The sequence below is a fragment of the Dipodomys spectabilis genome, unplaced genomic scaffold (assembly GCF_019054845.1).
Source record: "Dipodomys spectabilis isolate Male_0828 unplaced genomic scaffold, ASM1905484v1 ptg000422l, whole genome shotgun sequence".
In the NCBI taxonomy this organism is placed as follows: domain Eukaryota; kingdom Metazoa; phylum Chordata; class Mammalia; order Rodentia; family Heteromyidae; genus Dipodomys; species Dipodomys spectabilis.
This window is the reverse complement of record NW_024871099.1, coordinates 5,333,924-5,346,296: the sequence shown is the minus strand read 5'-3', so window position 1 is coordinate 5,346,296 and position 12,373 is coordinate 5,333,924. Positions and strand designations below refer to the sequence as shown.

The window sequence follows — 12,373 nt, the reverse complement described above, 5'->3', positions numbered from 1 at the left end:
GCGACTTGGAGCAGCCCAGTGGACACCCTCGGCGGATTCCCCTCGACCTCCGGCCCACGCGTCTTGCCACGTGAGCTCCCTGGGTGTGGCATACGCTTAGTAGAATTGGGCATGAGCTAGTTATTGGTGTGGATTATATTTGAAGTGTTTGAATAAATTGAGTAAAACTTACTAAGCGTGATGCCATATGCGTGCTCGGCACATGGTCTTTGAGCCAGTAGTCCACCATGCAGTCTCCGACCTTTTAATAAATACTCCGAATTCGACTTTTTGAAATGTGGCATCTCTGTACCCCATTAATTGAATTACCGTATAACAATATATAGTGACAATTCTCACTTTATATGTGAGGAAACTAGTGCACAAACTCTAGCCCAAAGTCACCTATCTGTGAGTTCCCCCCCCACACACACACACTTGATAGTGTTGTTTGAATTGATAAAAAATTAACGAAGGCGGCCTCAGCCTCGAGTTCTTTCCGTGAGAGGTTTCCCCCCAGCACAATACCAGATCCTGGTAGCAAATTCCCTGCTTTGCGCTTGCGCACTGGGGACAGGAAGTCAGCTTCCGGCGCGTTAGTGACGTAGTGGTTGGGGGCGTGCCTTTTCGCCGAGGTACTACCGTTTATTTGGCTTTATAGTTTGACACTAGAATTCTCAAAGGGACGAAGGATTGTATTTAACAGCATCTGTCACGACGGTAGTCACCTCTGGAGGCCTGAGCCACCAAATACCGGCCTCAGTCGGATACTGCTTCTCGGCTCCTCCACCTTCACAGACCCGATCTCCCTCCCCGGACCCAACGAGCCCCGAGGCCCGCCTCCGTCCCCGCGCATGCGCGCTGCAGATGCCACTGGTCGCTGTCCAGGAGCCCAGGAATTCCTGGACGGCTCAGCCCTCGGAATAAGGGTGAAGATAGAAAGGTGAGCCAAGCTGGAGGATAGGGGGGCAGGAGGTTTGCCGTTTATTGTTCTGGGGGAGATGAGGGCGGGACCTGCACGGCTCTGAGGATCCGGCGGAAAGCGGGAATCATAACTGTAATAACGGTGCGGAGCCCTGTTGGTAAGGGCGGCCTGTCTTGAAGTCTTGGTCACGTCTGTCTGCCTTCAGCCACCTAGGCCTGGCTGCAAGAGGCCCGAGTGGAAAAATCATGTGTGTTAGCCACACTAGGGAGGCTTGGGCAGGCCTCTAGGGGCTGGGAGGACCCTCTGGGACTGTTCCAAACCAGACACTGTGGGCAGACTCATTGTTACTACAGGGGAGCTTCTGTCTCCCTCTCGTTTGCATTCATGTGCACGCAAGACGAGGAACAGCCAGGGCCTGGGGACCATAGGGACTTTGGCTTACTCAAGAAAAGCCCGGAGTGTCTTAAGCCCTCTCTGTTTATCCTTGCCAATTCGCAGAAAAGGCCCTTGGAAAGGTGATTGTGAGTTTGTGTTGTTTGGTTCTTGCTGTGAAATGCATTTGATTTTCAAGACATGAAATTATTATTTTTTCCTTTTTAAGATGAACTGGCTTGAACCTTAGGATAAGCATACCTAGTCAATGCAAAGGACGTAATAGGAAATTCCTCTTTCTAGTGTCTAGTGCCTGCAGTTGTCTACAGTTAGTTAACCAGGTAAGCACAGTATTTCTAAGCATTCTTATGAGAGGTGTTCAGGTTATTCATGCCTATAACCCTAGCTATTGAGGAGGCTGAAATCTGAGGATCATGGTTCAAAGCCAGCCCAGGCAAAAGTCTGTGACTCTTATTTCCAATTAACCACTAGAAAACCAGAAGTGGCGCTGTGGCTCAAGAGGTAGAGTGCTAGCCTTGAGCTGAAGAGCTGAGGTACAGCGCCAAGGCCCAGAGTTCAGGCCCCAAGACTGATAAAAAAAATATTCTCAGACTTTCCTTCCTAGGCTGGATTAAAACCACAATCCTCAAGGGGCTGGGAAGGTGGCTCAGGGGTAGAATGCTTGCCTTGCATGCCTGGGGCCCTGGGTTCAATTCCTCAGCACCACCTAAGCAAAGAGAAAAAAAAAGCCAGAAGTGGCGCTGTGGCTCAAGTGGTAGAGCACTAGCCTTGAGCTGAAGAGCTGAGGGACAGCACCGAGGCCCAGAGTTCAGGCCCCACAACTGGACCCCCCCCCAAAAAAAAAAAAACCACAATCCTCAAATCTCAGCCTCCTGAGTAGCTTGGAGCCAGGAGTTGGTATTTCTGAAGTTCTGTATGTGACCAATTTGTAGTTAAGCTTGGAAGATTCTTGTCTCACTGTTTCTTGGAGGTTTGAGAAGCTGGCGAGATTCCTAAATCCAAGAAGGAAGTTCTGGTTTAGAGGATATAGTCTTAGCTAGAAAGGTAGACTGGAGTGAGAAGGCCACTTTCAGGCCAGGTCTGTGCAGCCAGGTCCAGATTTTGGGTCCATATTGGCCCCTGTGGTGGGGGACAGGAACTTAACTGGAATCCCTCCTGGAAAGTGACTGACAATGAGATTTGATGGAGACTGTTCAGTGTCTCTTCCTAGCATAGCTGATTTCTCCATGTTTGGAGGAGGAGATACATTTGTCTAAAGAACCTCTGGCTGCATAACTGATCTGTGTGTTGGGAGCAGGTTGCATGTGGGAGTGGAAAAGTGCAGTATACTGTTTCTCAAATGTGGAAGCTCTAAGGTGCTTCTGTTCTTATGGCCCCACATTCTCTCCACAGCTCTGACAACTGTGGACTCTGCCTCTCCAGTGAAAGAACCTTGAGGAAAACTGACCTGTTCTTGCAGTTCTAAAATCATGGCTCATGTAAATAGATGCCTGCCCTCCCTCCCTCCCTCCCTCCCTCCCTCCCTCCCTCCCTCCTTTCCTCCTTTCCTCCTTCCCTCCCTCCCTTCTTCCCTCTCTCTTGTCCTTTTTTTATTTCCAGAGTACCAGGATTGAGCTCAGAGCCTCCAGCTTGCTAGACAAGTACAGTACTGCTACCTCCCATCATTTTTTTTTTCTGAAAGAAGATAGGCTAAATCATGAGAGTTGAGAATATCTTGGCCATTTGCTAACCATGTTTATATGAACCTGTTTTGGTTATTATGGTTGTTAGCCAAGTACAAGTTTGCCCCATAAGCCAAATTGGGATTCTGGCCTGTTTGTACAGTCTGCAAGCAAGTTATATTCTGAAAGAATGTAAAAAATTAAAAAGTAAGAATGCCACATGCTGGTGGCTCATGCTTGTAATCTTAATTACTCAAGATATCAAGGTTCACAGCCAGCCCAGGCAGACAACTCTAATTCCAAAATAACCAACAAAAGCTAGGCTGGAGCTGTTGCCCCAAGTGTAGATCCCAACAGGCTTAAGGCCTAGAGTTCAAACTCTGATAATGGAAAAGAAAGAAAGAAAGAAAGGAAGGAAGGAAGGAAGGAACAACAGAGACTATATGTGGTAGACAAAGCCTACTATAATGGCCCCTAATAGAAATGTTTGCTAATCCTTGGAATACATCAACACATTTTCAAGAACATGTAAATATTGCTACCTACATCACAGACTTCCAGTCCAGCCCATTTAATAGATAAAATGAGAAAATGTCTTTAAGACTGGTATTCCATCTTAAAAATACTTTATCTTATGGTTATTGGGTTTGTCATTTCAGGATTTGGTGATGTTCAGAGATGTGACTGTTGACTTTTCTCAGGAAGAGTGGGAATGTCTGACTTCATACCAGAGGAATTTATACAGAGATGTGATATTAGAGAACTACAAAAATTTGGTGTCACTCGGTAAGATTCTCTCTGCCACTTTGGAAAGCAGTCTGGAGGGTCCTTAGAAAGCTAAAGATTGACCTCCCTTACGACCCAGTTATACCACTTCTAGGCATCTACCCTGAACAACAGGAACCAATATACAAGGACACGTGCACCTCCATGTTTATTGCAGCACTGTTCACAATAGCTAGGATATGGAAACAACCCAGATGCCCCACCACAGATGAATGGATCCAAAAATTGTGGTATCTATACACAATGGAATATTATGCAGCCATTAGAAATGACAAAATAATGGCATTTGCAGGGAAATGGATGGAGCTAGAAGGAATCATGTTGAGCGAGGTAAGCCAAGAGCAAAGAGACAAACGGTACATGGTCTCCCTGATAAGTGGATGCTAAATCCAAAATGTTAGGTGATATGACAAAATTAACAGGACTTAAGAAACAAAGAACTCCCACTCATCTGGTCGAACCACTACTAAATATCCCCATGCTGCTGATCACATGTCTGGTGTATATGTGTACACCATTATATGTTATAGACTGTGATAGCAGTTTGCTCCAGGAAAGTTAGAATGAACTTGTGACTTTAAACGAGCATCATTATTCCACAATACTGTCAAATTTGGGAAATTATGTAATCACTTAATCACAATTAAAAAAAAAAAAAAGAACCTCAGGGAAGGTAGGGAGAGAAGGGATGGTAGGGGGAAACAATGGAGGGGGTAACAATGCTTAATAGGAAGTGTACTCATTACCTTGCTCATGTAACTGTAACCCTCTGTATAGTATCTTTACAATAAAAAATTTAAAAAAAAAGATTCTCTGTGCCAAAATATTGAAATTCTCACAACCAAAATTCAGGGCTCAATTTCTAAAACCCAACTAAACATGTCTTTGTGGTTCAGGAGTGAGCACCTTTGTTGAGCCCTTACATCGTTCCATAACTCCATGGCTTTATTTCCCTCTTCTGTTATTGCTTCTCCCTAATAACTGTTGTATGGAACCTCCTAGCATAGAAATCTAGGGTCATAATGCTGTAGATATTCATGTTAGTTGTGGACTCCTCTATGATGAGAATAGAAGATAGATGTCTAGCTTTGTATACATATTAAAAGTTTAATTGCTGGGCACTGGTGGCTCACTAGGTACTCAGTACCTAGTACTGAGGTACCTACTACTGCTAGGTACTCAGGAGGCTCAGATCTGAGGATTGTGGTTCAAAGCCAATCCAGACATGAAAGTGAGACTTTCATGAGACTTTTACCTCCAATTAACCACCAGGAGTGGGGGGACGGAAATAATGCTGTGGCTCAAAGTGATAGAGCACTAGCCTTGAGTGTAAAAGCTCAGGGACAACACCCAGGCCCTGAGTTCAAGCCCCATGACAACCAAAAAAAAAGTTTATTTTTTCAAACTAAAATAGACATGTCTAATTTTCTAACACAGCCATATAACCCTGTAACTGCTTTGTGATTAAAAGTCTTAAATACCTGAAATTTGCACTCTTCTTATTTTTCTTCTTATTTTGTCAGTAATGAAACTTGAAGTCAGAGCATCACATTTGTTAGGCAAGTGCTCTACTTCTTGAACCATACCTCTGGTGTCTTTTGCTTTAGTTATATTTTGGATAGAGTCTTATGTTTTAGCCTGGACCTCAATCCTCCTATCTGTGCCTCTCAGGTAGCTGGTAATACAGGTATGTACTACCACATCCAGAGAAGGGGGTCTTGGCAGCTCTTTTGCCCAGCTGGCTTCTAAAAGTGTTATCCTCCTGAGATCCTTTTCCCAAGTAGTAACTGGGGATTATAGGCATGAACTTCTGTGCCCAACATTGCATTTAAAATTATGTGAATATCCTGGCAAGCAACTTTATTTTCCTCTTAGCAAAACAACAGCAAAGGGGCTGGGAAGGTGGCTCAGTGGTAAAGTGCTTGCCTCGCATATGTGAGGCCCTGGGTTCAATTCCTCAGCACCACGTAAACAGAAAAAGCTGGAAGTGACGTTGTGGCTCAAGTGGTAGAGCACTAGCCTTGAGCAAAAGAAGCTCAGGGACAGTGCCCAGGCCTGGGTTCAAGCCCCATGGGAAAAAAAAAAAAAAAAAAAAAACAGCAAAAAATAGCAAAAAACAGTGCTTAATAAAAATTATAGTGCTGGGGCTGGGAAGGTAGCTCAGTGGTAGAGTGCTTGCATACATGAGGCCCTGGGTTCGATTCCTCAGCACCACATAAGCAGAAAAAGCCGGAAGTGGCGCTATGGCTCAAGAGGTAGAGTGCTAGCCTTGAGCTGAAGAGCTGAGGGACAGCGCCCAGGCCCAGAGTTCAGGCCCCATGACCAGCAAAAAAAATTATAGTGCTTCCAATGCAGTAGGTACTCATCCTAACACTTATCAGTTCAGAATAATCATATGTGTACATAGTACCATTCTCCCCTTTTTACTGCTGAGAAAAGAGGTACAAAAGGGTTAAATTAGTTGCCCTCATGACCTAGATGACAAGAGGCAGGATGTGGAACCAGTGTTCCCAACTGTTATTCCCTCTTACAAGACAAAGACTGTATGAGTTTAAATTAAAATAAGCACCATATCCCCTACTTCTTTTTTTTTTCCTACTAGTACTAATTTAATTTGAATATATATACATTTTTTTTGGGGGGGGGGGGGTCTGGTCGTGGGGCCTGAACTCTGGGCCTGGGCGCTGTCCCTCAGCTCTTCAGCTCAAGGCTAGTACTCTACCACTTGAGCCACAGCACCACTTCCGGCTTTTTTCTTTTTGCCTATGTGGGGCTGAGGAATCGAACCCAGGGCCTCGAGCATGCAAGGCAAGCGCTCTACTATTGAGCCACCTTCCCAGCCCTATATTTTAGTCTTGATGGTCATCTTCAATATGAAGCCTGGTCCAAAAATTTTTTTTAAATTTCTTCTGTTTTCTCAAACAGGATGTTCCATTTCTAAGCCAGATGTGATTTCCTTACTGGAACAAGGGAAAGAACCCTGGATCATTGTAAGGGAAGAAAGAAGAAGATGGAGCCTGGGTAAGTAGGTGCTCTACAGCCAGAGGCAAGTAACAAAGCACAGACTTGCTGTCAGGATTTTATGTTTCTTTAGAACTCATCTTTTGTATTTCAGCTTTTATTATGTCTTCTTTTTTTTTCACCACTCTCATTTCATGGGGTTTACATTGTAGTAGGAGAGTCAGTAAAGAAATAAATGGTTCAGTGAGCTGGGAAGGTGGCTCAGTGGTAGAGTGCTTGCCTTGCATGCATGAGGCACTGGGTTCGATTCCTCAGCACCACATAAGCAAAAAAAGCTGGAACTGGTGCTGTAGTGGCAGAGGGCTAGCCTTGAGCTGAAGAGCTGAGGGACAGCGCCTAGGCCCAGAGTTCGGCAAAAATTAAAAAATAAATAAATAAATAATAAATGGTTCAGGCTAAGGGCTAATGGTTCAGTGCACATGTAACACCCTGGATTTAATCCTTAGAAACATAAAACAGACAGTGGCTTACTAAATGTCCTGAAATGTTAAGTGAATAAAGTTATATGAGAATTAAAATGAGTGAATGGAGTAATTTGACTAGAGTGGTCAGGGAAGAGGAGCCAGTATGACAGTTGCCAAAGATGGGACCATTTGAGCATCAGGACCGCTGATAACTTCAGTGCATCACCCATCCTGACTCCAGTCATTCTTCCACTGCATGGTTAACCACTATCCTTACTTTAACAACAACAGCATACATTAGTTTAACTTTTTTTTCTTTTTTTGTGCCAATACTGGGGCTTGAACTCAGTACCTGGACACTGTCTCTGAGCTTTTTCACTCAAGACTAGCATTCTACCCCTTGAACACAGCTCCACTTCTGGCTTTTTGGTGGTTAATTAGAGGTAAGAGTCTCACAGAATTTTCTGCCCCAGCTGCCTTTGAACCACAATCCTCAGTTCTGAGTGGCTAGGATTACAGGTGTGAGCCACTAGCACCCAGCAGGAAAATAGTGATTTCTTTACAAATACTACCCTCCCAACTGCCTATCTACCTTACACTTGCAAATATTTCCAGTATAACTCAGTTCCTCTTTTGCATAATTGTAAGTGAACTCTTCTTCTTCTACAAACGGGTAGTAAGAAATTGTATATTGGGGCTGGGAAGCTGGGTTACTGGTAACGTGTTTGCCTAGAATGCATGAAGCCCTGGATTTGATTCCTCAGCACCACATAAACAGAAAGAGAGAGGGGGGGGGGGGAGAGAGAGAGAGAGAATGAGAGAAAGAGAGAAAAAAGAAAGAAAGAAAGAGGGGCGGGAGTGCGGCTCAGTGGTAGGGTGCTTGCCTTGCATGCATGAGGCCCTGGGTTCTATTCCTCAGCACCACATAAGCAGAAAAAGCCAGAAGTGGTGCTGTGGCTCAAGTGGTAGAGTGCTAGCCTTGAGCTGAAGAGCTCAGGGACAGTGGCCAGGCCCACAACTGACAAAAAAAAAACAAAACAAAAAGAAAGAAATTGTATTTTGTCTGGACCAGGAAGATAAAACCTTACCTTGTGTGGTTTTTTTCCTTTCAGACTTGGAATCCAGGTATGATACTAAGAAGTTATTTCAAGAAAAGAAAGTTTATGAAATGAATTTATCTCAGTGGGAAATCATGGAAAGAATCCAAAGCCATGGCCTCAAAGAATCCTTTTTAGGAAAAGACTGTGGGTATAAAATGTTTGGGGAACAGGAAGGTCCTCCCGGGGTCTATTTCAGCCAAGGGAGAAAAACTACCACTGAGAAAATTGCCATGAACAGAGAACTGGGACCCCTTCCTTTCTACCAGAAAACCCCTAATAGAGCAAAGCCCTATGAGTGTGGGGACTGTGGGAAGGCTTTTAGAGCACGCCAACAGCTTACTTTCCACCAGAGAATCCACACTGGTGAGAAGCCCTACGAGTGCAAGGAATGTGGGAAGACCTTTCGCCAGTGTGCCCACCTTAGTCGACATCAGAGAATTCACACATCTGACAAACTCTATGAGTGTAAGAAATGTGGAGCGATCTTCCCCTGCAGCTCAGACCTTCGCCTGCATCAGAGGCTTCACGTGGGCGAGAAACCCTACGAATGTCAGGAGTGCAGGAAGGCCTTCAGAGTGCGGGGACAGCTGAATCTCCACCAGAGGATCCACACTGGTGAGAAGCCTTACAAATGCAAGGAGTGTGGGAAGACCTTCCGACAGTACGCACACCTCACCCGACACCAGAGACTCAACTTTGCTGAGAGGTGCTACGAGTGTAAGGAATGTGGCCAGGCTTTTCTGTGTAGTACGGGCCTTCGGCTGCATCATAAGCTTCACACTGGTGAGAAGCCATACGACTGCAAGGAGTGTGGGAAAGCCTTCCGAGTACGGCAGCAGCTCACCCTGCACCAGAGGATCCACACTGGTGAGAAGCCCTATGATTGCAAGGAGTGCGGGAAGACCTTCAGTCGTGGCTATCATCTTACCCTCCACCAGAGAATCCACACAGGGGAGAAACCCTATGAGTGTAAGGAATGTCAGAAGTTCTTCCGTCGTTACTCAGAACTTATTTCACATCAGGGCATTCACATCGGGGAGAAGCCCTATGACTGTAAGGAGTGTGGGAAGGCCTTCCGGCTGTTTTCCCAGCTGACCCAACATCAGAGCATTCATTTTGGCGAGAAACCCTATCAGTGTAAGGAGTGTGGGAAGACTTTCAGACTGCTCTCCCAGCTCACTCAGCATCAGAGCATTCACACTGGTGAGAAGCCTTATGACTGTAAGGAGTGTGGGAAGGCCTTTCGACTTCACTCCTCCCTTATTCAACACCAGAGGATTCATTCTGGTGAGAAACCCTACACGTGCAAGGAATGTAAGAAGGCTTTTAGACAGCACTCACACCTCACATATCATCAGCGCATTCATAATATAACCTAGTTATAACCACCTCCCCACTATAAATGTTGTGTTAGGAGCATTAGAAAACATCATTTTTGAATGTAAGGACGAATGAGTTAATGTGAACATATAGAAGCCTTTTATCCCATTCATGTTAAATTCCAGGAAATTCATTCTGAAGGAGAGCTTCATTAAAGATGTGGCTATAAAAAGCTTATATTAGCTTTATTGTCCTTATTCTATGGGAGTTGCCAAGGCACCCACTTGTTTTGAAAATAAAGGAAAGAAATGGCATTAACTCTGCATTTCCTGCGTAAATCATATATCAAGGAAATTGGCTTTTGTGATAGTTTTTTCTTTACTAGAGAATTCCAGCTAAAGAATTATAGAATTAGAAAATTATATCAGAAACCCCATTTTATAACGATGTAATAGTGAATAGAGGGATGATTTTCTGTAGAGATTTAGACCCTTAAGTGAGAGATAGACTTGAATTTTCTAGTGAATAGATCAGGTAACCACACCTGAGCCTGCTGACCAATCTAACGTTCAGAAAAATAGTAACATAAATATTGCCTCCTAATGTGACAAAGTAAAATACACACCTTGCAATAGTATTTCAGTACTGAATTTAGACTTGAAGATCAAACTTCCAGTTTAGAGAAAAGTAGGAATAGGAGCACAGATCACATGATACAACAAGAAGCAACTATATCTAAAATGTGGGTACTTGTACAAGAGGAATGTCCTGGCTTCTCAGCCAGTAAGTGGCATTGAAAAAGGGAGACAAAGCCAGGCACTGGTGGCTCACACCTGTAATCCTAGCTACTCAGGAGGCTAAGATCTGAGGGTTGCCGTTAAAAGCCAGCCCAGGCAGGAAAGTCCGAGAGACTCTTATCTCCAATAAACCAGAAGTGAAGAGCACAGGGACAGTGCCCAAGCCCAGAGTTCAAGCCCCATGACCGACAAAAAGAAAAAGAAAAAGGGAGACAGAACTCAGGACAGTAGAAGAGGCTTAAGCCACCTGTCAGATGCAGGGAAAGAAATGGTTCTTATGAGATCACAAGTGGAACAAACATGGTAAAATGACATTTTTGTATAATTGAGAAAATGGGAATATTAATAGTTCACATGATACTATTTAGGTATGGATCTGTTAGAGATAAATTTTGAAGTTTTATACACACGAAGTATTTGGAATGTCTTAAAATACACACAAAAATAGTGGATAACAAGTTTGGCAAAATGGTAGACTGTCTCGGACCTGTTCATTTTTTTTGTGATATTCACTATTATGTATTTAAATTTTTCATGTAATATTCTAAAAATAAAGCTAATTCAAATTATAACCAATTTGAAGTGATCTTTTTAAAGAAATGTCTTTGTACTAAAATTTGGGTGTGGGCTGGGAAGGTGGCTCAGTGGTAGAGCGCTTGCCTTGCATACATGAGGCCCTGGGTTCGATTCCTCAGCACCACATAATCGAAAAGAAAAAAGCCGGAAGTGGCGCTGTGGTTCAATTGGTAGAGCACTAGCCTTCAGCTGAAGAGCTGAGAGACAGCGCCCAGGCCCAGAGTTCAGGCCCCACGACCGGACCCCCCCAAAAAAATTAAAAAAAAAAAGAAAGTAAAAACTAAAATTTGGGTGTTAAATTGGGTGTAAAATTGGGATGTTAAAAATAATGTGTGCAGAAAGTTAAGATTGAGGTTCTAGACTGTTTCTAATTCATGTCCTGTCTCTAGATCTACCACAGAATGAGTTCCGTAGAGTCCATATGCTTAAAGAATGAGTACAAGAGCCGGGCACTGGTGGCTCACGCCTGTAATCCTAGCTACTCAGGAGGCTGAGATCTGAGGATCCCGGTTCAAAGCCAGCCCGGGCGGGAGAGACCGTGAGACTCCTATCTCCAATAAACTACCAGAAAACCGGAAGTGGCACTGTAGCTCAAGTGGTAGAGCGCTCGCCTTGAGCTGAAGAGCTGAGGGACAGCGCCCAGGCCCAGAGTTCAAGCCCCACGACCAACAAAAAAAAAAAAAAAAAAAAAAAAAGAATGAGTACAAGAAAACAATTGATGTCTCTCCCTTTGAGAGCACCCACACTCAGAGTGCCTTCTCCTTTCTGCTTGTCTGTGTGTGTGCTTGCCTGCTTCCTTACTCAATAAAACTGCCAAGCCAGGTGCCAGTGTCTCACACCTGTAATCCTAGCTACTCAGGAGACTGAGAGCTGAGGATCACAGTTCAAAGCCAGCCTGGGCAGAAAAGTCCATGAGACTTTTTTTTTTTTTTTTGGGTCCGGTCGTGGGGCCTGAACTCAGGGCCTGGGCGCTGTCCCTCAGCTCTTCAGCTCAAGGCTAGTGCTCTACCACTTGAGCCATAGTGCCACTTCTGGCTTTTTTCTTTTTGCTTATGTGGTGCTGGGGAATCGAACCCAGGGCTTCAGGCATGCAAGGCAAGCGCTCTACCACTGAGCCACCTTCCCAGCCCATCCATGAGACTCTTATCTCCAATGGACCATCAGAAAACCGCTCAAGCGGTGGAGCACTCACCTTGAGCTGAAGAGCACAGGGACAGCACCCAAGCCCAGAGTTCAAGGCCCATGACTGACAAAAAAAAACAAACAAACAAACAAAAAAAACTGGGGCTGGGAAGGTGGCTCAGTGGTAGAGCACTTGCCTTGCATGCCTGAGGCCCTGGGTTCGATTCCTCAGCACCACATAAAGCAAAAAGCCGGAAGTGGCGCTGTGACTCAAGTGGTAGAGTGCTAG

At 44.6% G+C, this 12,373-nt stretch overlaps 1 protein-coding gene across 2 annotated transcripts; it reads left to right on the top strand.

Annotated features, from left to right (window-relative positions):
* Positions 1–831: 831 nt before the first annotated feature.
* On the top strand, positions 832–10,388 carry LOC122097488 (zinc finger protein 30 homolog). Of its 2 annotated transcripts, XM_042668028.1 has the most exons (6): positions 865–922; positions 1,506–1,617; positions 2,690–2,775; positions 3,618–3,744; positions 6,670–6,765; positions 8,282–10,388. In XM_042668028.1, the coding sequence occupies exons 3-6, from the start codon at positions 2,767–2,769 to the stop codon at positions 9,646–9,648; spliced, it is 1,599 nt and encodes a 532-aa protein (XP_042523962.1). In that variant the 5' UTR covers positions 865–922; positions 1,506–1,617; positions 2,690–2,766; the 3' UTR covers positions 9,649–10,388. The 2 variants fall into 2 exon arrangements, with proteins under 2 accessions (XP_042523963.1, XP_042523962.1); XM_042668029.1 differs by lacking the exon at positions 1,506–1,617 and having other exon boundaries at positions 832–922.
* Positions 10,389–12,373: the final 1,985 nt, after the last annotated feature.